Here is a 27,956-nt window from a genome sequence, read left to right on the forward strand (position 1 = left end):
TCCGCGTACTCCGGTTTCCTCCCACACTCCAAAAATATACTGGTAGGTTAATTGGCTCCCGACTCAAATTAATCCTAGTGTGTATATGTGTGTGTGCATGTGATAGGGAACATAGATTGTAAGCTCCACAGGGGCAGGGACTGATGTGAGTGGCCAAATATTCTCTGTAAAGCGCTGTGGAATATGTGTGCGCTATATAAATAACTGGTAATAAATAAATAATAAATAACCCTAAAAAAATAAAAAGAAAACGTGTCGATCATTTTCATGTTGAACTTTTGACCCTGTCAACCATTTGTATCTGTCAAACTTTTTACATGTCTAACTTTAGTGTGTCTGACTTTATTCCATTTCAAACTTTTATCCTTGTCTAACTATTGACTGTCTAACATCTGGTGTCTATCTAGACATTGGCTAACTAATTACTGTATATCTATAGTTGGGAACCCGACTGTAAAGCAAATACTCTAATTTATTTAAAATTATTTATGTATTTGTTTTTTTTTCTTTTGTTTGTGATCCCACCAGACCATCATTATCATGACACATGGATGACTTCCAAGAGAGAGGCCTGATTCAGAGATGTATGCAATGCCAATTTGTACACAGAACGATTTTTTGCTATTGCGCAAGTGTCAAAATCACACTGCGCACGCGCTTTGATTGCCTTGCGATTCCACACGCACAGAGAGCCAATTTGCAAAGTGAGTGACAGGTAGCCAGTGTTTGCGGGAGGTAACGTGGGGAGTGGTCAGAAAAACACAGGTCTGTCTTGTTGTTTAAACGCCGTTACATGGGCGTGCATAAATTAGCCATTGTGGCCACATACCCAGCATGAGACTTCTCTGCAGGAGAGCCTCTGTATTTGAGACAGGACAGACCTGCCACAAGGGCTGCATGGCTGGTCGATGTGCGTCAATGTTACGGATATTTACACTGGTACGCGACGTCGGACGCAGGTGAGAAGGCAGCAGTGGTTGTCCCTGTGCTCAGGTAAGTTTTGTAACTATTAGCATATTTTCGCAGCTGCGTTCCGTGTGAAATTGCAGTTGCGTTTGCATTATTGTCCATTTCTGAATCCAGCCCAGAGTTGGAATGCTACTGGAATTCTTATCTCTGATTAGCTGTGCTGCACATCCATCTAAGTAAGGTAGTGTGCCAGGAAGACCTGTAGGTGCTGTACCCTCCTGCCAGTCCTGCCGGTTCTGCAGTCATTTGCTTAATAGTTCTCCAATCAGCAGAACGGCATCCTATGGATTATCAAGCGAGTGAGAGCATCACTGAAAGGACTGAAAAGTAGCACAGCCATCTATAGAACATCATGGAGTCCTGATAGATGTCCTGTACATCCAAGCAAAACTGGGAATGCAGATAACAATGAAGCACTGTGTCGAAGCTGGATTATTGCTGAGACAAGATCAGTTTAAAATTGAATCGCAGCGACACCATCTTGCGACTGGCCGCAAGGCGCCATCTTGGAAATGAGATCGCAAGACGCCATTTTGCGAATGGCCGCCTAAGCGCCATTTTAGATAAACTCACACTTTAGTACATGTGGCGATATTACTATTAGCATCATGCGATTGCATCTGTGACCATCGCCATAAGTTACGGCGATTCATCAAAAGCCCATTTCATGACTTTACGTAGTTTGGGTGCTCTGGATAAAGTGTGTATATTATTATAATTCCCCTAAAGGATATATTTCAGAAATGGCTGTACAGTATGTCAAAATTGGATTGCATTAGCTAAACAGAGCAAATGGCCACGTGACAATTAGCCTGTGTAGACAAGCTTCATGGACATAACTCCAGGTGGCTCTGCTCGAATACAGCAAGAGGGTCGTTTGTAGCACCTTACATTAGCAGGCATCCTACAATAAAATACCTTCAAAGCCAAGAGTGTTATCTGAGGTTTGGGTCTTGTAGCTGTGCTAATTTGCATTCACACAGGCCCTGGGAGAACAAAGACCAGTATTTGGAGCCTGAAAAGGGTGGGGGCTGCTGGGGCATATGCAAGTCATGGAACTATAAGGTTCAGCATTCCACACCGCTAGGTGTTCACTTGGTTTAAGTGAGATTTAAGTGCACCATTTCTCATACACACATTAATATGCACAATTGCGCTGTTAACTAGTCACATATTAGCGAATGCATAAGATCCTGTATGAAAACGCTGTTTATTAGCTTTATGCGCACGCATCTGCCCCAAGTTAACTAGCGTCTTTACATCACACCCGCATACTTACACATTACATATTCACATAAAAGGTTTAATAAGCTTTAAAGTATAAGATTTAAGTTTGTTCATTTAGCATAGATGCTGTGAAATAAAGATTATTTGGCAACTAAGGTTTTATACATGATAAGTAAGCCGTGATTGGTATTGTACTGATGCATACTCTTTCAACAGTATTCCGATACCATCGGTGTGGCGATCGCATCATGCATTCTCAACTTATGGACCGCAGAGACTTCAAGCAACAAAATGTACATTATATGAACAACTGTTATGATGTTGTATGAGGCAGGAAACCAGAGACCCACAGTTGTTAGAGGCTGGGTTGTGTCTATTTGTATCAACCTGTTAAATGCCTTGTAACATATGCCCTCTCCTTTAGGACCAATGGTATTAGCAACAAACTTCTCTATTGTGTTGTTTATTTCTGGGGGGTATAAATATGTGTGCTCTGACCCTGGGTTCCTAGTCTTTGTGCTGAATGCTGATTGACGAGGGGTTTCTTGCTGATGCCTAACATCTGGACCAGAGAGCGCTGCGTATGTATAATTGTACTTGGGTCTGTATAATCTCTTTGCGCTAAGATTATATGAGGATCATAGCGTGTAACTGCTGCACTTTTACTTGAATACTTTGTGCTTTAGAACCACAGGTTCTAGGTCTGGAGTCTTTATTTACTGTATGACTGCGTACGCAAATTAGCGTCATCCTTAGAGGTTTATAGGCAGGATATTAGAAGGTATAGGCAGGGGTATATAGAGGTTCAAAGGCAGTATCCTTAGTTGGGGGCTCATAGTGAAGTCACTTACCTACTCACACGGCACATACGGTTATCGATATCTCAGCAAAGTGTGCAGTGGCCACATGCAGGGGGTGCCTGCAACCACTTTGTGCTGAAAGATCGCTATCCATTTTCGTGTGAACAAAAGAAGCTGACTAGAATCCAGGGACAAGAGAGGAAAAAGTTTGTTTTCCTTTGTTGATAGAACCTAACGTTTAAAGGGGTGCCGCAGTATTGAGCACGCGGCTGAGTCGCAGTTTTGCGCACAGTAAAGATGCACTTTTGCGTACGCAGCTAAAAAGTTGTCATACGGTTGTGTGGTAGTCGCATTATTGTGTATGTGACTGGTCGCACAATAGCGTATACGTACTTCCGGTTGTGCTGCCACGTGTTTAAATAAAGCCGTTGAGGTTTACATTTTTCAATTCTTATCAATATCTGGGTTAACGTGTATTTTTCTGTGCAGGAAAAAGTGTGTAACAGTGAGTATTTGTTGGTAGGGGTAACTTGTTCCCTACAGTTAGAGGTACCGTATGACCTTTAAGGGCTAAGTGCTAGTCGCTCGGTAAGCAGCTTACTGTTCTATACACAGTAGCAGGTGTACATGTTGTCTTTGTTGTAGAGAGGTGCGTGGAAGTAGCCTACTTAAACTTCCATAGGTGTGGAAGTTGCCTTACTAAATCTTATCCGGGTGTGGAAGTTGCCTTTTTCAAATCTTATCCAGGTGTGTGGGCGCTGCCATTTAAATCATCCACAGGTAAGTGAAAGTATCTTGATTGTCTTTCACCAGTTTAAATCTTTATTGAAAAGCGTAGGATTTGTCTCAGAATGGGAGCCGCGCAAACAATAGAGATGTTAGACAATGATGTGCTGCTAATGGAAGCGCTGTTTGGATCGGCCCGTCATATTATGCATACTAAGTACGGTACTTACGCGATAAGGTATTGTGATGTATGGTTTAAAATGACGATGAAGAGTGTTAGACCGTTTCCCAGAATTGGTAGTTTTGCTAAAAATGTACTAGATAATGTCCGGGATCACATCAGTCTGATGCGCTCCCGAGAGAAAAAGGTCAAATATTATGAATGTTTAAAGTTGTGGCAGCATGAAGGGGATGCGTGGCTTAAAAATGTGCAAGCGACGCAAACTAGCGTTGCGAGCGCATTGCCAGAGAAAACATCCGCGACGCTAAATTGCAATACGGGCGAGCCGCAAAATGGCACGCACATGCAGCAAGGTAGCGTTGTGGAGAGTATTGCCAGCAGTTCACGCTCACCACCCCCACCTTATGTGGATGAAGGTGCAAGTACAGTTACCAAAAATACCCATAAAAATGTAACAAGCAATTTGTACCCTCTCTTAAGCAACTATAAAGAAAATGTTCATGATGTCGATGATGAGCCTATTGTAATGTCTGCCATTTCCCATGCTGTACAGATGATAGATGCTGCATCACAACAATCACGAGTGGTGCCGTCATCTCCATCAGTAACAGTAAGGGAAGTGCTGACACCGTCTGCACCCATAGAGGAATTTGTTAATACCATACGTAGCAGCAACAGATTAAACCCCCATCCAGGTAACAAGGTCAAAGGTAGCAGCGCTGCCGGTCTGCATCCCAGTCGGACAATAACCGTTCCGAATGGAAATGCAGATGCGAACGGTGTAGTGCCCACGAGGGAAGTAGTAATGCATTGTCCTTGGACAAGAGCAGAACTAAATTCCATCATAAATGATTTCCCAGATCCCAAAAAGGAACTAGCCAAATGTCAAAGATTTTTGAGAAATTTGGGTAGTTCTCATGAGCCAACTAATAAAGATTGGCATGTGGTGTTAAGGGCCTGTCTACCACGCAATACCGACGTGACAAAATTTATCACGGATTGTGTATTAGATGGTGACATTCCCTTAACAGACCAAGTAAACCAAGGTAACATTTCCCGCATTATAACTCAATTGGGTGTATATTTTCTGGTAGTAGTTAACTGGAACAAAATTTTCACCATTAAGCAAAAGGAGAGTGAATCTGCAGAAGATTATTGTGACCGGGCTCTGCAGGCTATCACCCAGTACACTGGGTTAGAAGATATTAAAGATAGCACTCACCACAGGGGAATGATAGTCATGGTACTCATGGACGGTCTGAAAGAGAATTTAAAGACTCGGGTTCAGACCTCACAACCTGGCTGGAGGGGAGTCACAATAGATACCCTCATAGAATCTGCCATAGAACATGATAAAAACATCTCAAAGAAGAGAGAGACCCAGAGCGAAAAACTAATGGCTGTCAGTATACAAGCTCTGGAGGGAATGACGGTAACATCACAGCCAACAGACATACTCACATCTGCACACACACTTACACTGAACAGTTAAATGCCCTCACTAACCCCACGCAACAACAAACACAGCTCTATTCCACAAACCCTATACAACCACAGGTCCAATACTACTCACAAACCTCATATCCCCCACAGTACCCTTACCCTCTCTATCCTTACCCATATCCACCACCTTTACCCTCTGCTCAAACCTCACAACAACACGTGTCTTCACCCGATCCACGAACATGTTTTAATTGTAAACAAACAGGACACTTAAGTAGAAATTGTACAGTAAAAAGAGTAGGAACCCCAAATCAGGGAAGACCTGGACATCCCCATAAGGGACCAGAGACCAGCAAATGTCCAGCAGGCACCAGCTCCAATTGTGGCCGTAAATGCTTTATTGGAGAATGGTAGCCAACGCTAGGGGTCAGGTCATACCTGTAGTCTACAGATAGTCAGGTTAACGGGAAGTACTAGGGAGGAACCGGTCATGATGGTTGATGTAGCTGGTACTGAATATCCTTTTCTTGTAGACACAGGGGCGACCAGGTCAGTGATAAAATCTCCCGTTAATTTACAGGTGACCAACGAGACAGTACCAACAATGGGTGTAACAGGTAAAGTGGAACATTATCCTTTAACAAAGTCCACAGAGGTTACTATTGGGCTGTTGCATACCAGGCATTCTTTCCTTCTGGCTGCTGTGACTCCTACTAACCTGCTGGGTAGAGACTTGTTATGTAAGATGGGATGTGTTACATATTGCACCCCTGATGGTGTATTTTTAGATATCCCAGAGAGAGTTGCACATGAGGTGCGGGATATGTTGGACACTCCCCAAAGGATAATGTATCACTCTAAAAGTTTAAATGAAAATCCATCTCAGGTAGATGAAATGGTGTCCCAAATTTCAGATTCCCTTAGGGCTAAGGATGGACAAGACACTGGATTAATGAGAAACGTAAGCCCTGTAATGGTAAGTTTAAAAAGTGGTAGGCAAGCTCCAAAAATTCCCCAGTACCCACTAAAACAGGAAGTAGAATTAGGGGTCTTTCCAATAATTGAGCGATTATTGCAACAGGGAATTTTAGTTCGTACAGCTAGTGTAGCCAACAGTCCCATCTTCCCGGTGAAGAAGAGTGGTGGGAGGGGTTATAGGCTGGTCCAAGACCTTAGAGGTGTTAATAAGGTAGTAGAAAGCCAATTCCCTGTAGTGCCAGATCCAGCTGTCATCCTGATGCAGATCCCACCAAATGCAACCCATTTCACTGTCATTGACCTCTGTTCTGCTTTCTTCTCTGTGCCTCTCCACCCTGACTGTCAGTATCTATTAGCATTTACATACAGAGGTGTACAATACACATGGACACGGTTACCCCAAGGTTTCATAGACAGCCCCAGTATCTTCTCCCAGGCATTGCACGACTGTTTACAATCTTTTCAACCTGCCAATGGATCTGTTCTAATTCAATATGTGGACGATTTATTGCTATGTTCTGTCTCATTTATGTCATGTTTGAATGATACTAAACTTTTGTTGCTTCATCTCTCGCATACAGGACACAAGGTGGCTAAGGACAAACTACAGCCGTGCCAATCCAGAGTAAAATATTTGGGATACTGCCTAACCCAGGGGTTATGGCATCTTACAAATGATAGAATCCAGGCCATACAGAACATGACACTGCCACAGAATCAACAGCAAATTCGTACCTTCTTGGGAAACATGTGGATACTGTAGAATGTGGATCCCAGGTTTTTCTATTTTTGGCCTTGCCTTTACAGGAATTAGTCTCTTCCTCAAAGCCCGATCGTGTCATACACACAGAGGAAACAGAGTAGGCTTTATTAATCTTAAGGATAGTCTGACAAAAGCTCCTGCATTGGGAATACCTGATTATGAAAAACCTTTTGATTTGTATTGTACGGAAGCCGATGGTTGTGCTGCAGGTGTCCTTACACAAAAATATGGTGATGCCAGTAGGCCCGTAGCATACTACAGTGCCCAATTGGACACTGTGGCAAGATCACTCCCCACTTGTTTGAGAAGTGTAGCAGCTACCGCTTTATTGGTGAGTAAAAGTGAGGACGTAGTATTGGGTCATGATATGATTGTCTACACTCCCCATGCTGTATCTGCTCTATTGAACTCAGCTCAAACCAGACACATCTCTTCGGCTAGGTTTACCAAATGGGAACTAGCTCTAGTCGTACCCGCAAACATCACTGTTAAACGTTGCAGCACGCTGAACCCAGCAACGTAATTACCATATGTACAACATGATGTACAAAGGGTGGAAGGGGACGAGTTGCTGGTGGGAGGTGAGTTCAGCGGACATAATGATATGCACGATTGTATGGAATATCTGAATCAGACCTTTACTGCTAGACCTGACATACACGACACACCTTTAGAGAATGTGGATGTGACTTTTTATACGGATGGGAGTTGTCATAGACAAACAGACACAGGTGAATTATGTACAGGATATGCTGTTGTAAATGACACAGACATCATAGAAGCTAAACCTCTTGGTCCTCCTCACTCAGCCCAGGTGGCAGAGTTAGTAGTACTAACTAGAGCGTGTGAACTGGCACAGGCAAATCTGCTAACATTTACACTGACTCGAGGTACGCGTTCGGGGGGTTGGTGCACAATTTTGGGGCTCTATGGCGTCTGAGAAATTTTATGACAGCAGCAGGCACACCAGTTGCACATTCCCGACACAAAACATCTTTTAGAAGCAATCCACTGCCCAAAGTGGTGGCAGTAATTAAATGTAAAGCCCATACATGTGAGGATGATCCGGTGTCACTGGGCAACAACAGAGCCGATGAAGCTGCAAAATGGGCAGCAGGGTTAAAAATGTTTTCTCCCACTGAAAAAATTATGTCTTTCCAAACAATTGATATGCTGAAATTAATTAAGATGCAAAATTTGTGTTCAATTCAGGAAAAGTCCATTTGGAAGTCTAAGGGATGTGGGCAAGAGTCCTCCGGGCTCTGGAGGAACGGACAAGGTAAACCAGTAGCCCCCAAGGCATATTACCCCAGCCTGGCTGAGGCAGCACACGGTCTGACTCATCTGGGAAAACAAGGTATGTGCAAGTTGGTGAGAGCATACTGGTGCGCACCAGGTTTTTCTTCACAAGCAGAAAAGATAGCAATGTCCTGTCTGGCCTGCTTGAGGAAGAACATAGGGAAAGCGATCCCTACCGAACCGTCCTACATTCCACCGACTCATGGACCTTTCCAGGTGATACAAATTGATTTAATCCAATTACCACCCTGCAGGAATCTTAAGTATGTATTAGTGTGCACTGATGTATTTTCTAATTGGGTTGAGGCCTACCCAGCGGCCACTAATACTGCTGCGTTTACTGCCAAAAAAATAGTTCAGGAATTTGAATGCAGGTACGGTATCCCTAAAATCATTGAGAGTGACAGGGGTACTCATTTCACAGGTGATGTTTTTCAAAATATGTGTAAGCTGATGGGTATTAATAGCCGACTTCACACACCCTAACAACCGCAAGCCAGTGCCATGGTAGAGAGGATGAACGGAACTATTAAAAACAAGTTAAGTAAAATCATGGCAGAGACAGGACTAGGATGGCCAGAAGCGTTACCTTTGGTCCTACATAGTATAAAGACCACTCCTAGACCCCCTCTAAATCTGTCCCCATTTGAAATACTTCGGTAGACAACCTCATTTGATTATAAGTCCAAGGGAAGACTTGAAGGGTAACAACGATGTAACTGTAAAGTATCTTATATCAATGAGTAAGCAGTTAAAGCAACAGCAGCAGAAACTGAAATTGTCCCATGATATGCCTGAAACTAACTGTCATGATGTTGAACCAGGAGAATATGTTATGATCAGAAATTTCTTGCGTTCAGGTTGTTTGACTGATTGGTGGGAAGGTCCGTACCAGGTGCTGCTGACAAGTACTACATCTTTGAAGGTGGCTGAGAGAGATACCTGGGTCCATTCCACTCACTGCAAAAAGGTCAATCAACCGGTGGAGAAACAAGTCGGAGACAAGGCTGATAGTGTGGACCTGTCGCTCGCGAGCTTGTTCCGGGAGGATTGAAAAGGTCATAGTGAGATACCTGAACTAAGAGAAATTTGCAGGTCTTGTTGTGACAATGGACGGGCCTGCTGTGTTCATTTTCATATTCTCTTTTAGAGTTCACCATCCTGGTCGGTTCGGGAATATCCAGTTTCTGTGATGGGAGACCAATTGAGGAAATGGGAGCTGATGGCAGTGCTGATGGAGTGGAGTCAGAAGGAGTGCAATGCCAATCAGGGGAATGTCTTACCAATCTTAGTACTGTTATTGTTAAGAGAGCTGTCATTCCGGATACTCGGGGATGGTGTGGACGTTTATAGTCTGAAGATTCCTGTATTTGTGAGCTTTGTGGGTCCCTAGTTGATGAGAACTGTATCCAATGGTGCCAGCCTAAATATAACCCGTACTGGGGTGGGTATCCTTTAAAGGATTATCATAGCATGGTAGGCAAAGTGTTAAATCAAACTGATTGCTGGGTGTGTTCACATGTGCCACAGGGACAGCATAATGTAGGGTTGGTGCCATTTCCGCTGAATATCACGGAAATTTTAGAATTACAAAAAGGGAAAACATTGGATGGAAAATTTCTCTCATCCAAACCACCTCATTTCAAACTATATCAATTCCAAGTAGATCGATAACTTTTGTGTTTAAACATAACCAACTCCAATAAACCCGGGAGTTGGGAAGTGACGGGGAATAATCAGACGATGACCTTCTCACAAAGAGCTGATAATGAGTCCATAAACCATGATCTGTTACGCTCAATTAAATCTAGTGGGAAACATTTTAGGTATTGGTATACATTGAGTTCCACCAAAGAAATTATTGGTAAGGTGTCAGATGGTTATTGTGCTAAAATAATACAGCCAGAAACTTGCATGTACCAGATGGAAGACCCAGAAATAGGATTGTTTGCAAGGGAAATGTGCTTAATTATAATGATGCATACCATTCCTTATGTTCTCCCTGATAATGTATATTTTATATGTGGAAGAAAAGCGTATAAGTGGCTCTCCCCGAGTTCCGAAGGTTTGTGTTACCTGGGAAGAGTAGTTCCAGAAGTTATGACCCTCACACATGTTGAAGTGCTTGGTATACATAAAAACACACCGTCACCATATCTTCACACACAATATGAACACAGAGGCAAACAAAATATGATACCTGGTGACGTGTACAAAGCCACTCAGTTAATTAGTGAGACAACTGGCTTTCAAGTTTTAGTCGAATTGGATCCCACCACGATCTCTCTGGGTACATTAAACTTTAGATATATTCAGGAACTTGCTAAATTGATAGATAATATCACCGAGATGTACGATGACACATTCAGGTATACAGGGAGAGAATTGCAAGCGTACAAGAAAGAACTGGTGCAACACAGGCTAGTTTTAAATTATTTAACCGCTGTTACTGGAGGGTATTGCATAACGTTGGCCACCCAATTTGGAGTAAAATGTTGCACCTATGTCAACAATGACCCTAAGGAGGTGATAGACCGGAAGATGGATGAAATTCTGCAGCTAAAATGGGAATTTCGTAAGAACCATAATGCTTCAGTGGCTGAAGTAGGGGAGAAGATAGAAGGATGGGTATCATAGCTGAACCCAGTGAAATGGTTCTCAGGTCTAGGGGAATGGGTCCAGGAAGTGATCGCCAGCATAGGCAAATTCTTAATCCTTATACTGATTGTCATCATAATAATTTGGCATATGTGTCCAGTGTGTTCCTATTGTGTTGAAGTGTGGAAAATTAAAAAATAGAGTAAAACGAAAGAACGAAATTATGATGGTGGTCAGTATGAATACCGAGGTAAATACAGAACTGCATTACAACCCTGAACTAGGAAATACCATCATTTAATATATTATATTTAGACATGCATAGAATGTATTATTGAAATGTTATTTTTAAAAACACCTCAGATAATGTAAAGTCTCAATTCCCCTTCAAGACTGCCTTTATAGGACTGGTGTATCCCCACACCTTTCACATGATCTTCCAAGATCCGTGGTGTGCGTATAATTGTAGTTTTATGTCCCCACTCAGAGACACATTATTGATGGATTAAGAACCACCTTGTGCCATCCCATAATAACACTAAATAGTATATAAATGTAAGCCTAAATGATATTTTAAAATCAGATTGTGATAGCATGTTGTTCGCTATCAAAGGGCTGTCGAAGCTGGATTATTGGCTGAGACAAGATCAGTTTAAAATTGAATCGCAGCGACACCATCTTGCGACTGGCCGTAAGACGCCATCTTGGAAATGAGATCGCAAGACGTCATTTTGCGAATGGCCGCCTAAGCGCCATTTTAGATAAACTCACACTTTAGTACATGTGGCGATATTACTATTAGCATCATTCAATTGCATCTGTGACCATCGCCATAAGTTACGGCGATTCATCAAAAGCCCATTTCATGACTTTACGTAGTTTGGGTGCTCTGGATAAAGTGTGTATATTATTCTAATTCCCCTAAAGGATATATTTCAGAAATGGCTGTACAGTATATCAAAATTGGATTGCATTAGCTAAACAGAGCAAATGGCCACGTGACAACTAGCCTGTGTAGACAAGCTTCATGGACATAACTCCAGGTGGCCCTGCTCGAATACAGCAAGAGGGTCGTTTGTAGCACCTTACATTAGCAGGCTTCCTACAATAAAATACCTACAAAGCCAAGAGTGTTATCTGAGGTTTGGGTCTTGTAGCTGTGCTAATTTGTATTCACACAGGCCCTGGGAGAACAAAGACCAGTATTTGGAGCCTGAAAAGGGTGGGGGCTGCTGGGGCATGTGCAAGTCATGGAACTATAAGGCTCAGCAATCCACACCGCTAGGTGTTCACTTGGTTTAAGTGAGATTTAAGTGCACCATTTCTCATACACACATTAATATGCACAATTGCGCTGTTAACTAGTCACATATTAGCGAATGCATAAGATCCTGTATGAAAACGCTGTTTATTAGCTTTATGCGCACGCATCTGCCCCAAGTTAACTAGCGTCTTTACATCACACCCGCATACTTACACATTACATATTCACATAAAAGGTTTAATAAGCTTTAAAGTATAAGATTTAAGTTTGTTCATTTAGCATAGATGCTGTGAAATAAAGATTATTTGGTAACTAAGGTTTTATACATGATAAGCAAATTAGCGTCATCCTTAGAGGTTTATAGGCAGGATATTAGAAGGTATAGGCAGGGGTATATAGAGGTTCAAAGGCAGTATCCTTATCTGGCTACTTAGGGATCTGTGTATGATTCATGGACATATTTATCAAGCCCGTTTTTCATAAAACTATGCAGAAACCACAGTTCCAGCCAGGGGCGTTTCTAGAGAGGAGGGGGCCCGTGTGCAGTCTCCGATATGGGCCCCCTTCTCTCCATCCGGCGGTCGGCTGCGCACTGAGCGGGGCGCGACCAGCGCCGCACTTATAGACTGTGGACACTAGAGTGTGCCCAGAGTCTATAGCGCATGCACAGGTCACCGGGAAAATGACCGTGGTGCAAACAATGGGAAAATGGCTAAAGAGGCCATGACGCGGCCGGCAGCCCTGTTTCGTTCGGTTACTGCTATGTGCGGCCATGTCAGGGCCGGATTGCAGGCAGGGGCAGGGCGGTCATCCAGGGGCCCCAGGCGGGCTCCCGCCTCCCGGCAGCATCATGCAGTGCAGCAGCACCCAATGATGACCGAGGTTGTCTGAGGAAGCCCCGCCCCTTTGATGAAATAATACCGCGATTCGCAAGTGAGTAGGGGGTGGGGCCTAATGCCACAAAGTGCCCGCCCCCTTTGGAAAAGCTGGTACCTGAGGTACTGTAAGTGTGCTACTGAGAGAGAGCGTGCACACACTCCTTTCCTCTCAATATTTCTCTCTTCCTCACTCCCTCCACTTTTCTCTCTAGACCTGATTCAGACCACTGGAAACGGGGGAGTGGAGTTGCGAACGCAAGCGTGCCTGAGTGTCTCAACGCCGTTTCAGAGGCGTGCATAATTAAAAGGAAGCGTCATTGTACACGACACCTGGTTGTATTTCACACTGAAGTGATCACAGTGCTTGAGGTAGGGTATAGTCAATCTCAAGCGCTGCGTTCGCTTCTGATGGTACCCGATGTACCGATGCTTGCATACACTATAATCTAAGAATATTAAAAAAAACACAAAACAAAAAAGTGTATAACTAAAACTAAAGCATGGAAGTTTATAATATTACTGTTCCATAAATAAACAGTTCAATCCAATTAGCCGCAAAGGGTGCGAGTTGCCGTTGCCACGGCATTAAAAAATCGGCAATGGCACCTCGTCTTGCACCCCTCGCAGCCCACCCCAAGCCGGAATTTGCACAACTTTGCTCAGAGCCCTGTAGGGTTGCGAGCACTTTTGTGCTACTTTGGGCTGCTGTCAAGTGCGGCTGTTGACTCGCACCCGTGAGATCATCGCAGACAATTGGATTGAGCCCTAAGTTTATAAACATAATGTACATAAAGTAAATAACAAAGCACAGCGGCTCCTGCATAGAGGTTAGTGCCTTACCTGCCCTTATGTGTCATGGTGATGCGCTTGCTGGGTCGGATCTCCACTCCATTCTTAAGCCATTTCCCAGTCACTTTCTCATCAGAAACCTCACATTTAAAGACAGCTTGTTCGGCAGCTTTTACAGTCAGGTCAGCAATGTCCTGTAAGACTTCTAGCTTCTTATCTGTAAGCAGTATGGTGTATGTAAGATCGTGTGGATTCTTTATACACAACTATCATACACACATAGAAATGCTTCTGCAAATTGTTACCTTCCACTACAAGGTCAGCTTCACACGATCCACCATTGGTCACCACTGTGTAACGCCCAGTGTCCTCCTTGGTGGCTTCATTAATGATCAAAATGTGCTTTTTCCCATCTTTCTTGAAACGGTACTTAAATGTCTCCTCACGTGTCAGCTCTATGCCGTCTTTCATCCTTAAGAAGGGGGTAAGAGTCATATGTCACAAAAGGGCACTGACATGCCAAGTTACCAAGTGCAAAGTTATGTAACTTACCAAATAACTTGGGCGCCCTCTTCTGACACCTCCACTTCCAGTTCCGCTTTATCTCCCACAAACACTTGTTGGTCCTCGAGTGGCTTCTCAATGGTAACGGGAGGCTCTGCAGAGAGTAGAAGGAGCAATGACAGTGCATGAGTGTTTCTTCCCATTACTTTCATGAGTTATAATAAAATGCTTCCTACATGACCCTGTCATTATATTATTGGGACGGCTCACCTCAGCATACTGCTCATACCTTATTCATATGTGTACAAGTGTACATATTGCTTACAGTGCATAAATGTGCACCCCCCAGGAGAGGGAAGAGAGACAGAGTGTAAAATGGGTCTCGAAAGACAAATAAGCTCATCTTTACTAATCAAATGATATTTTTAGAAAATTTGACTACGCTTGGTAAATAAAACCAAATGTCAAGCTTTTCGGTAACTATTGCAACTTTGCCAGTATTTCCCAATCACAACACACCTTTCACAAACATCTCGGTGGCACACCTCTCGTCACCGATGACACACGTGTACTCTGCATCATCTGCAAGGTTGCATTTGTTGATAGTGAGTACCCTTCTCAGGCCAACGTTCTCAAACACGTATCTGTGAAGATAAGAGATAGATGATGTATGGCCTGAATGTATTTCTGAAAGCAAACAATTTCAGCTGATTTAGGAGTCTATTCAGGGCCAGATTAACAATGGGGCGGATGGAGCTACAGCTCCAGGCCTCCACATAAAAATAGGCCTATCAAGATGACAACATGATTACCTAACTGGCCATAAATAGTTTTTTTAGTTTTCCCCCTAAAAAAAATTATGCAATTTTTCTATTTTTATGTACTTAGGGAGATATTGTGTCTCATAGTGTAGGGGGTGTACACACCAAGGTGACTTTGACCATACCCACACAGCACCGATCACAGCTCTTCCCCTTCTCAGTATTGGCCCTTGAACATTTTCAGCTCCAGGCCAATGTGGGCCTTAATCCGGCCCTGGGTCTATTTACTAAGTAGTGTTAGGAGACAGAGTGAAAAGTGATAAGGTGCCAGTCTCCTACCACTGGACAGTCTCACTCTGTCTCCTACCACTGCTTAGTAAATAGACCCCTAAGTTTGTTGGATGTTACTCTAAGGGGTAAATTTGCTTAAAGTCCATTTTGTTTCCAATTAAAATCGACCAAAATAGAATAGAACCAACATCCCCACAAAAAATCGATCACAGTGTTTCTATTCAAAATAAATAATTTACTAACAGTTGATTTCGGGTTTCATTCAGGTTTTGATGGTGCATTGGGTTCTATTTACAGTTCTATTTGAAGTTCTAAATGAGTTCTATTCACATTCAATATAACACAAAATCATACAAAGGCATTCCTATTGGCCTGAACATGTCACATGCACTGTATTACCCACAAGCACCTTCATCCCAGGGCTAATTTGTATATCCACAATGTTTAAAAAGTCATTATTATGCCTTTAAAGGCCTGATTTGTACAGCCAAAGTGCCCCACATGCTTCTGTCCAATGTTTGTTTTCCATCATATTGGGTTTCAGACAATTCTAGATGATTTAAAATCAAATAGAATGTTTCTCGTGGTTCTATTGAAAATGGTGATTTGGGTCGACTTTCAAATCAACTGTTAGTAAATAAGCTTTTTCCACTGATGGCTATGGGGAAGGACTGATGGTCTATTTGAAGTTCTATTTGTGCGTGAAGTCAAATTTCTGGGGAGTTTGAGTTGGTTTTGCCTTTAGTAAATACCTGATTGTTAAAATCACCAACAATTCACCTCCAAATCACCACAAAAGAGAATGGTACTGAATACCGACTCTTAGTAAATTTACCCCTAAGTGCAGATGAAGTCATGGCCAAATCCCTTTTACTTGATAATTTTCTAAGGCATAAATACAAACTGAGGGACTGATGCAGACGGTCGTTCCAAAAAAGGGGCCGGCTATTCAAATTGAGCGCTCGCTCTTTGCGGTTTGTTGACGCCTCTATGAATGAAAAATGCGCTCACTATTTTGTAAAGACGCCCCTTTGCCGTTCGCATCACACGTTATCTCCGGTATTTATTTGATTAATCGGGTACATCGAAAGGCAACAGAACTGCTCGCAGTGCTTGTGGTAGGTTTTTCTTACTGCGAGCAGTTCAGGCTAAAAGACAACCAAGTGACGTGGTCGATGAAGCTCGTTTACTAATTATGCACTCCCATTAAACGCCCTTTTGACCGTTAGGCACGCCTGCGTTCGGATCTCCACTCCCCCGTTTTCAAGCACCTTCCCCTGTTACCACCCACAAACGGTACATTCTGTCAATCAAATTAGCAGCCCCTCGCTGTTTTGTGAGTGCACGATTTCCGACCGCAATAACTGGTTTGCACATGCGCATTACGACCCATACGCATGCGCAATTGTGCGAACATCGCTCAGAGCGAACGAGCGGCCGCTTACGAGCGGCTCTGAATCAGGCCCTGTGTTTTCTTCTGGGTGCCAAATGCACTGAAATAATGATAGAACAGATTCACACTAATATACTGTTTTAATACTATGGGCCAAATGTAATAGGGTGAGAGTTTAGAAAATGTGAGAGTTTAGCAGTAAACTCTCACATTGGTTGAGTATTATCTTCAAAATGGGAAAACATCTGAATGAGATTTTAAATCGTGAGAGTTTTTTAAGTCTAAAAAAACATGCAAGTTCACTCTGTTACTTTGTTTTTGGACTCTATTACATTGGCAAAGTTTAAAAAGTGTCAGAAACTCTCACTTTTCTAAACTCTCATCAAACCTATGCCCCAAAATATTATATTTCAGGCTTTCTGTAGGAGGATTTTTTATATTCTATAATTTTTTAGGACATAAAATACATTTTAAAATATTTATTTTTTTAGCGATTTAGACTATTAGTTTTGGTTAAAGTGGGAATGATTTTGTAGAACTATAGCAGTACGTTTGTGCCTGTTCCGTCAGTTTATCACTCTATCAATCCCAGAGTTCCTGAATTTGTCACCTCCCTTTTATCAATATTGTTATATACAACATTCTCCTGCTACATCAGTAAGTTGGAATGAAAAGTGATTTTATTGGCCATTATTTATGAATCTAGTCAATTAATTTCATTACCTGATTGAAGTTTACTTAATTTCAAGATTATATACTGTATATTAGTCACCAGATAAAGTAGCCCTTCATTATATACTTCTAATCACACAATATATATATATTGACATTGCATAATGGTCATCAGATACTGTATCTGCGTTCTGTTATTTCCAGATATGGGTAACTAATGTATTATTTTAATCAATATAGCATTTTAATTAATACAGGTAATCAAAGTGGCTCTTCAGTATGTAATGGTCATCAGTTGTAGATGCAATATATACTAGTCATCAAAATGGCGATCTATGCTGTATACAAGTTAGCAGAATAGGGCTCTTTATTATATAAAGGTACGTCACTCTATATTATATTCTGGTATCAAGCTGTAGGTCTGCATTGTATTCTGGTCATCGAGTGTGCCACTGTATCACTGTATATTTGTTACCAGTTGATGATCTGCATTATATATCAGTGATTAGAGAATCAGACATTGCATTTTAATTTTTACTGATTCCCAGATACATGTTTAGAACTCTCTGTAAGTACAATTGTAATAAATGTTACTAGTTAGGGTATGTCATGCCCATACTGAGAAACCTGTACTGTGGCCAAATGTCTCAATGGTTTCAAAGCTCCCAATGTGTCCTGTATAATAGAGTGAGGAATTATGGGGTCACGTGACTGTTTAATGACTATTATAACTTTATAATCTATCATATGAGATATACTGCATTATTCATTATATGTTTGATTTCAACAATTTTGGGAGTCCGTACAGATATGTTTTAGACTTAAGCTCACAACTGCTTTTGCTTAATTCACCCAGTCGTGTTGTTGTAAGTGTGGTCAGATCATGTCCAATCAAAAGCCTTTCCAATGAAACTAGACTTGATTGGGTGAGATGACAAACTGAGTAAAATGATGACTGCCACGGCCACCATCTCATGCAGCTCAGTCATAGCTCTGAGAGCTGGCAGCCATTTTACTCTACAGTCTGGTAGTATACCCCAACAACCAGATCAGTACAATTTGTACACAAATGATTATGGTGACACTCAGGGCCGTAACTAGGGTGGTGCGACCTGTGCCATGGCACATGGCACCGCAGGGCAGGGGGCGCTGTTTGGGCCTGTCAATTTTCCTGTCTATTATCATTCTCACTTGCAGCTTTCTCCTCTTTTATCCCCAGCATCTCATGGCCTCCCCCAACTCTTCCCCGGCCCTTCCCCATGAGACCATGGCCCCTTTTCATCTGCACTATCTTATGTACCTATTTAAAAAATGGGGGGGGGTGCCAATGCTCTCTCTGGCACAGGGCACCAAACAGTCTAGTTACGGCTCTGGTGAAACTGCTCATTTGTTTGTGTTGCTTTGTAATAGAGCTGCTACAATGTTTAATCTTTGTGAACCCCGTAGGGCTAAATTGACTATGCAGCGCTTTTCAAATTGGCCACGTCTTTCAGTTGCTGAATTTAAAGGGGCAATTATCGCTTCTTAGGAGAACTGTTCAATTGCAAAACTGAATATTTGTGTTTGTTTTCCACTTGTCAGATTCTGGAGTCAGAAACATATGCAGAAGAGTTTAGGATCCCATTAGTATCAACCACCCATCCTAGTTTTAGTGAGAAATACAGAATTACCAGAGATCATTAGGATGCACGTTCACCTACTTTGCACTGGGTGCTATCACTTGCCCGTTCTTCAGCCACTTAACTGGAAGATCAGGGTTTGAGACTTCTACCTGCAGTTTCATCTTCTGGCCCTTGTCTACGGTATAGCAATTATCTAGTTTTCTTGTAAAAGCTGCAGACAGAAATAACAACAGCAGTAAATTCACAGATTGAAAGGGATAGAGCGGGTATAATTTAGGTGCATCATTATTATTCCAACATTCACCAGCTAGGGGTGTTGGGAGGAGGCAGACTACATGCAGCATGGACTTGTTTTTTCCTAAGGGAAGGGTTTTTTTTCAATTTTGTTTGCGGGTTTGATTACCTGAGGGGCATTACCCCATTAATAAACAAGCTAGGACTGTGTCCGCCTATTACCCACATTGCAGTAACCAGTGGTAGCCAGCCCAAACTATGGGCCCGATTCAGAGCCGCTCGCAAGCCCAGTGCGCTCGCAATTGGCTCGATGTTCTAGCCCTGTGCACGTGCCGCATCCGGCGTGCGCAAGCCCCGCAGAGCGACTGAAGTTCAGTTGCTCCGGGGCTCGCAACAAGACGGGGCGGCTGTCGATGTTGATTGACAGCTCGTCCCATTTTGTGGGCGGGTAGAGGGGGTGGCCGGACAAACGCAGGCGTTTGGAACGCCTGGCGTTTGTAGGAGGGCTTACTGACATCACTAGTGATGTCAGTAGTGGACTTCCTGCTCTATTAGAGTAGGGAGTCCACTCGGGCTTGCGGCAGCTGAGACCCTACCCCAGGGTCTCGTCGCAAGCCCGATGGTCACCCACAGCTTTGCGAGCGGCCTTGAGACAAAAAAAAATAAAAAATGCCCACATTAGCTGCGAACGGCCGGCCCTTACGAGCAGGTCTGAATCAGGCCCTATTAGCGCTGGTGCTTGGATTATTTTTTTATGGGGAGCAGTTATTTATTTATTTCATAATGCATTAAAACACCATTCATAATTACAGTATCACCTACTGAGCAGTCATATTAAGATAAGCTTCGAGCAGATTTTTATATGCTTTAAGTGTATCTTCATGCAGACACATTTAAAACACTATGCTAAGTTACACAATTCTAAACATACAGTATGTGCAACTCAGAATAAATAAACACATAAATGTGTCATTTCTGCAGCATACACTTTATGTGTATGTTTTGGACACAACTCTACCTGAGGCCCAGTGTGAGATGCTTGAGGTTTTGCCTGTCTTAACACTTGTATATCCTTTGGAAATTGTGTTGAAGATAACGTACAGGAAAACCTTCTGCCCTCACCAATCTCATTTTAATAGATTGAAAAAATGTATTTCCATGTTTTAGAAGGAGTATACACTCCAAAAATATATTTACTATATGCATAAAATTAAACAGCTTTGTTTATGTAAGTTTGGGTGGAGAGCGAGGCTCTCAATGTAGTGTGGGTACAGGGGTGGGCTATTAATATAACAGTGTGGGTGGGGATAATCATTTAATAGTGGGAGGGAGATATTAATTTATTGGCGAGTTGATAATAGGGTCTAATTTATTTGATGTGAGGGTTATGGATAGTGCCTATTAATTTAAGGTGGGTGATGGGACTATTTATTAGTTGCTGAGGTGGTCTGGGGGCTATTATGTGAATGTGGGGCTGATTTGGGCAAGAGGAGAGCTATTTATGAAATTTAATGTTGGAGCTATTTTTGAGAGGGAATAGGAGTATTTATTAAATATGACAATGATAAATGTAATATCATGTCTGTTTGCTATAGAATAGGTTCATTTATTAAATGTAAATACTATTTATTTAATGTCAGGGCATGTTGGGGGAAAAGGAGCTATTTATTAATTCTGAATGCTATTAGATTAATTTTGGGGCTGGATGGTGATAACCACTTAACTGACAATTTTTTTTCCCAAAAACCGCTCAGAAATTGTCATTTTTTTTTTTTAAGATTGAATTATGCCAAGAAGATCTATTTAAAACGTATGCAACACAATTTTGGTACTTGTGTACTTTACGGACTCATTGCAGAGAGAACCAAATGAATGTTTTAAATGGTACTTGTGTACTTTAGGTACACAAGTACCGAAGGTTGTCCCCACCTAAAGAAGAAAGTTGTCCCCTCGCGGGCCCGCTACGCTCGCCACAAGGTTATATTCCCCCTCTATGCCCACTTGGATGGTAAGGAATGACGCTGGACACTGGGAATGACGCTGGACAATGGCTGATGACGTCAGGGTCCTCTCCGTGAAGGGGATTTAGACATTACCATGATTGATAATAATAATGAGTGTAGGACACTTGGGTTCTCTCTGCAATGAGTCCGTAAAGTACACAAGTACCCAATTTTATATTGAAAAAAAAATTATATATATTTTTTTTAAACAGTATACCATAAAAATAGCAATTTCTATGGCATACTGTAGTGACCATCGACAGCTGTACCATCAATGGATGATTGCTTTAAACCATCAATGTTTGAGTTCTGCATAAACTTGTTTTTTTCCGATGTTTCGGGAAAATCGGTAGTAACAATGATCGGGACTGCTCTGTGGGAAATAGGGACTTGAGATGACCATTGGTGAGGTGTACATCGATGGTTACCATAAAAAAAAAATCTATGGTGACCATCGATGGTTTGCACCACTCGATGGTCACTGGTGTACGGCGGGTGCTCATCCATCGATGGAAGAGAACCATTGGTTCTCTGCCATCAATGGCAAAGGTAGCTGACATCAGCCATCAACCATCGATTTGTTAAATCATCGATGGTTGACATAGGTCATCAACCATCAATGTTAATGGTAAACATTGATGGGTGACATCGGTCATCAACAATCGATGTTTGAAACCATCAATTGCTGTCAGCATCCATCAACCATCAATGTTTTTTTTATTTTAAAACATTGATGGTTGATGGCCATCACTACCGCCGGGTCATATCACACACACAGATGGGGGAGAGAGGCCAGCACTGAAGGTCCCGGCAGTTGCAAAGAGAAGAAGCAGCCGGGTGATCACACGGGAGGGAGGCTGGCGCTGACACACAGGGGAGGGGGCAGGTTCTGACAGTCCCTGCGGCTTCAGAGAGGAGAAGCAGCCGCCGGGTAATCACACAGGGGAGGGGGGGTGGCACTGACTGTCCGCAAGGCTGCAGAGAGAAGCAGCTGCCGGGTAATCACAAAGGGGAGGGGGCCGGGGCTGACAGTCCCGGCGGCTGCAGAGAGGAGAAGCAGCCGCCAGGTAGTCTGACAGGGGAGGGCAGGGCGGCGAGGAAGGTCCTGGCAGCTGCTTCTCTCTGCAGCCGTTGGGTGATCACAGATTGGGGTGGGATCTAGAGATGGCTAGGAGTGAGTGTCTCAACACACTGACGCCAATCATTCAGTGTTTGGTGAGTTGAGACACCCACCTCCCTAGCCTATCTGTCATTCGGAGCTAGAGTAAATGGCAGCTCCCCCCCTACACTGCTGATCCGACCTGATCATACTTCTCCACTGTGTCAGATCAGCAGTGTAGGGGGTGGAGCTGTCAGTGACTCTCTCTGAGTCGTGCAGCTACTGCCAGGGCTCAGGGCAGTGCACTAACTCTCCTGAGTCAGTGCAGAGGCTTGAGCTGGGCTGTGGGGGGCGGAGCTGTCAGTTACTCTCACTGAGTCGCACAGCTACTGCCAGGGCTCGGGGAGTGCACTGACTCAGGAGAGTCAGTGAGAACCCTGAGCTGTAGAGCTGGGCTGCGGGGGGCGGAGCTGTCAGTGACTCACTCTGAGTCGCTGGCTCCCCTGCTGGCTACAGCGCTGCACTATCTAAAGAGTTGTGTCTCGACTTTTGTTTAAGAAGCCTATATATTAAATATAAATGCTATCAATTTAACATTGGGGCTGGATGGGAGAGGAATATGATCACTGATTGTCTTTTCACATATCAAGTACCTACCTCTTTTTCCAAACAGGGCCTCAGTATTACAAGATCCAGACAAGCACTAATTGAGCTCAAGACACAAGCATTTAGTGAAAGCTACAAGACCAGGTAGTAGAGAGAGCATCCCCAAATTTGGGTGACTGTCCCACTCAGTCAGCGCTGCTTCCCGACAGCTAGTTGAGAGTTGTGCCCTGCTTCACATGCCCACATCATTGCCCATGTATTTGAAAGTGGATGGGAAGAGTTTGGAGAGTGGCCTAGTACTTGCAAAAATTATAGCCACGTCCATTATATAATAGACACGCCCACTCTGGGGTATAGAGTGCCCCCCCCCTTGAATTCCTGCATTTACCCCTGGGTAGATACCTTCACTTTTCTTTATCTTCACTTTTTGTTTCTTCAGGTGCTTCAGCATGCCTCTGAGATCAGTGACGCCATGCTGAAAGGCAATCTTTTCATACTCGCTTGGTTTAGCATTCTTCAATATTTCCCAGACATGTGGGGGGATTCCCTCCATGGGATCATCATCCCCTTTTTTCTTTTCCTTTTCCTTTTGCTCCTTCTTCTCTTTTTCTCTGAAGCAAATGGAGACAAAAAGGCTCATTATGCAGCAGGATACAGCAGAAGTAGGACGTAACCCATAGCAGCCAAAAAGGTTTTAGTGATAGTCATGGGAAAGGTTTTCCTAGTGAAAGCAAATATGTGATTGTTAACTGTAGGTGACAGTATATGTGTTATCCATACTTGCTTATGCCAGAAAGCTCACAAATTTGTAGGAGTTTAAGTTTAGATCCAGTTCACTTACAATTAAAGTGGGGGTGTCGGAGCATACTAACGCAGTTCACAGCGAAACGCGCCATTATATCTTCAATCTCTGCCACCTAATACAATGAGTCAACTGTGCAAGGACTGAGATTCCCACTTTTAGCAATTACGCATGCTGTTATACCGATTGGTGAATCTTTAGACACTGCCATTGGTCGCATCATGGTAACAGGTGCAGTTTCTCCGGCTGACTATGGCCTCCTATGCTTGGGGCTGTGCGCCTGGGATCTCAGCTATCGGCATTGACACGCCAGTGACACTCCCATAACACTCACTGATTGGATCATTATTTTGTGCACTATCAGCCACCTACCACTGTGAACATCGGCATTGAATGAGGATGGCGTGCGGCTCTGAATCAGGTCTTATGTTTGGTTTAACGTAGAAAAATAAATTGGATAAAAATAGATTATTACGTTTTTTTGAGGAGAGCACTGAAATCAAGTTCCCCAGCATCATCCCTTCGTTTTCCATCTCCACTGGCTCTAAAAGAGGACAGATTAAATCAGACAGTCAGCAAAAATTCACTAATAAGAAATAAATTGTATAATCATTTTAACTATGTTATGTGCCCTATGATTTGTATGGTGTTTATTAAATCCACTAACTTTTGCTGTTTTCATTTATGCCTATTCGATCAATAATATTTTATGTTAAACCACAATCAAATAATCCGTGATTTATGTTGATTTATTTTTTAAGTAAAATATAGCTACAGTATGTGGCTGCCTGTCCCATGTATAAATAATTGCATTATTTGCCTCGCTTGCATGGAGAAGAACAAGGTTAGGCAATGTCCGGCACTTCAGCTGCTGTGAAACTACACATCCCAGTATTCCCTGTCACCTTTTTAGCATGCCCTAACAGCAAAACTGTGGCAGGGCACGCTGAGATGTGTAGTTCTACATTGCCTACCCCTGGAGTATAATATATTACTCACACATTAATATAGGACAATCATGTTTTAATATAGAACAATTGCTATTTAAACAGCAGTTTATGAAGCCTTATGGGGGCTGTACACCATCTGAGAATGGCATACAGTAACACCATCAAATTCCAAAAAATACATAATTTTCATAATGTAATGAATGGCATCACTTCTACATGAAGTGTGGAAATTAACGCAGCAAGACTAACCAGGAGATATCAGTGATATCTCCTTAATTACTAGTTTAATGAATGGCTCCCTTTCTTAAAAATTACAATATGTAGGAAAATGTTTGTAAAAATACTTAAGTTATGAATAGGCCCCTAAAGCTTTTGTAAGTTACTTTGACTCTTCCACTCCAGGAAGTTGATTTTGTATTTATTTAAGTGTCCAATGTTCCATTTGTTGTATACCTTGAGTCATTGCCCTGCTGGGGGTAAATTTCAATCCCAAATCTTTGTTCTCTTGCAGATTGCATCAGGATTTCATAGAAGATTTATCTATATCCTGCTCTATCCATTTTGTCCTCTATTTTGACTAGTTTTTATGCTGTTAATGACAAAAAGTGTCATTACAGTATTTTGTTCCCACCACCATTCTTCATAGTGAGAATTGTGCTCTTGGAGCGGCGTACCGTTAATAGTGCCCTGCATTGAGCCACTTTTGGTGTCAGCAGACCACAGAATCTTCCTCTGCGTATTTCACGGGTTTCCCACATATTGGCAAACTCTAGATGAGATGTCACGCAAGTTGTGTTTAACATTGTAGGCACATTTACAATGAGTGCAGGTTGTACGGTTCCCTCCTCGTATGCAGTGCCAAATTCCCAGTGACATCTTCGGGAAGTTGGCGCTGTGCAATAAGAGCAAAGACTCTGGCACTAAGCCAGAGTATTTGCTCTCTTGGGCGAATGCGCCAATTTCCAGAATATCACTGGAAGATGGCGCCGTGGAGAAGGAGGGAACTGCTTGCCGGAGCAAGGGCAGATGTGGGGTCGGGGGTCCCTTCTTGGAGGAAGAGGTCCGCTCCACTGCACACAGGTGCCCTAGGTCATTAATATGACCCTAGTTTAACAATTACTTTCTTTTTGTCACTCTGGGCTCTATTTACTACAATCCGCATTGGTAATGCAGATTGTAGTGTGATATTACCGAGTGAATTCGCATTGCGAATTCAGGCAATATCACAGGGATTTACTACAAATCCCTTACAGGGACAGAGCTTGCGATAAAGCTCTGTCCCTGCGAATCCCCCTCGGAGCCTTATAACGGTATTTTTGCAAAAAATACCGTAATTAAGTGCCCGCGCATGCGCTGACCGCCCGCCGCTGCTACCCCCCCTCCGGCGCTAAGCACAGCGCCCCCGATATCGCGCCCCCCCCACGACCCCCCTCCCTTAATAGCACTTACCTGCATGCTCCAGGCCTCCGGTGATGTTCTCCATTCCTCCAGTCAGGTGATCTCCCATACTGCACTGGGGCCCGATCACCTGATGACCGGGCCGCAGTGCACTGTGGGAGACCAGCTGACCGGAGGACTTTTTACAGTCCATCATCTTGCGGTCTATTTAGACCACACAGCTGATTACTGGGACCGACTCCCGGCACTGCTCTCCCCGATAGAGCAGGGCAGGAGGATGGTAACCGGGGAAGACCCTGGATAACGCCACCTCCAGGTGACGTTATTATCACAGGGCTTTCCCCGATATTTTTTTCACATTCATTTTTAGTAACTATGGTCGGATCACATTTCCCATTACAGTTATGGGAAATGCGATCTGCTTACTAAAAATAAGTGATACTTAGGGGTTGGAGTAGAATTTTATGAATTCTACTCCAATTGCCCTATAGTAACTATAGGTGATACTAAAATAATGTGAAAAGGGTGTGAAAACACCCTTTTTCACTTTATTTTAGTAAAAATAATGTTAATAAATAGAGCCCTCTGTAATAAAGGGGGAGATGTACTAAGCTTTGGAGAGAGAGATAATGAAGAGAGAGATAAAGTACCAACCAATCAGCTCCTAACTGTCACTTTACAGGTTGTGTTTGAAAAATTGCCTGTTATTTTTTTAATTTTTATTTAATTTTACGAAAATACTTCAGTTATTCTTTTTTATTTGACTTTATACTGTATTTTGTGTACATTGGCAAGAATTGTAGAACTTTATTTGATTCTATGATATAGGAAAATAAAAAGTGAAAAAATGGAAAAATTCTCTTTTGAATGGGCGCTGTGTATTTATAGGGCCAAATGTAATAGGTAGTCTGTTTTGGTAAATTGCGAGTTTGGTGCTAAACTCGCAATTTTTCACAACTCTCCAATGTAATAGGGTGTCTGTTCACTAAAACTCGCATTTTTCAGAGTTACTAAAACTCTCCATTCTCAAACTCGCATCCAGATGTTTTCACATTGAAAACAATCAACTCACCCAATGTAATAGGGTGTCTGTTTCAGACTCGCAAAAAAAAGATTACCAAAAGTCCCCAAATAATAGACCTGCTTCAGGCTAGCGAGTACATCCTGAGCAGGTCAGATTAACGCAGAAACATGCACATATCCATGAGATATGCACATGTTTCTGTGTGTACTTATGTTAAATGTTATAAAATAAAAAAAAATGATGTGCACCCCCTCCCCAAAAGCATAACCAGCCCCGGGCTTTATAAAGCCTGTTCTGGTTCTAAAAATACAGGGGCCAAAATGCGTAGGGAGCACCTGTATATTAAGAACCAGCACAGGGCTTTGTTGAGCTGGTCCTGGTTCTGGAAAATCAGGGGACAAAACGAGTAGGGGTCCCCTGAAAATTCCTGAACCAGCACCGAACTCTTTCTAGCAGGGGGATAATGCCACAGCCAGGGAAAACCTTTCACCGGTTTCCCCGGCCAAAGCATTATGCCTGACTGCTAGTCAGTCCAGGCCGGGGATCCCTGGGGAGTTTGGTACCCCCCCAATAAAGTGGTACCCCTCTCCAGGGCACCCCAGGCCTAGGCTGATAGCCCGGGGCTATCCCTGGCACCCTAGGGCGGTGGGTGCCGGGTTGATAGTGTAAAGTGAAAGTGTAA

At 42.9% G+C, this 27,956-nt stretch overlaps 1 protein-coding gene across 3 annotated transcripts in view; it reads right to left on the reverse strand.

The window, feature by feature from the left end:
• LOC148501051 (myosin-binding protein C, fast-type-like) overlaps window positions 1–27,956 on the reverse strand; it is a 157,899-nt gene that overhangs the window by 59,657 nt on the left and 70,286 nt on the right. For all 3 annotated transcript variants that reach the window (XM_088450919.1, XM_088450918.1, XM_088450917.1), the window contains 7 exons: window positions 24,378–24,446; window positions 23,503–23,711; window positions 19,237–19,369; window positions 14,939–15,063; window positions 14,468–14,573; window positions 14,221–14,387; window positions 13,967–14,132 (listed from right to left, as the gene is read on the reverse strand). In XM_088450919.1, the coding sequence (XP_088307045.1) occupies window positions 13,967–14,132; window positions 14,221–14,387; window positions 14,468–14,573; window positions 14,939–15,063; window positions 19,237–19,369; window positions 23,503–23,711; window positions 24,378–24,446 (975 nt within the window). The remainder of the gene's footprint in view (window positions 1–13,966; window positions 14,133–14,220; window positions 14,388–14,467; window positions 14,574–14,938; window positions 15,064–19,236; window positions 19,370–23,502; window positions 23,712–24,377; window positions 24,447–27,956) is intronic.

The sequence above is a fragment of the Taudactylus pleione genome, unplaced genomic scaffold, assembly GCF_031769625.1.
Source record: "Taudactylus pleione unplaced genomic scaffold, aTauple2 ptg000535l, whole genome shotgun sequence".
Lineage (NCBI taxonomy): Eukaryota > Metazoa > Chordata > Amphibia > Anura > Myobatrachidae > Taudactylus > Taudactylus pleione.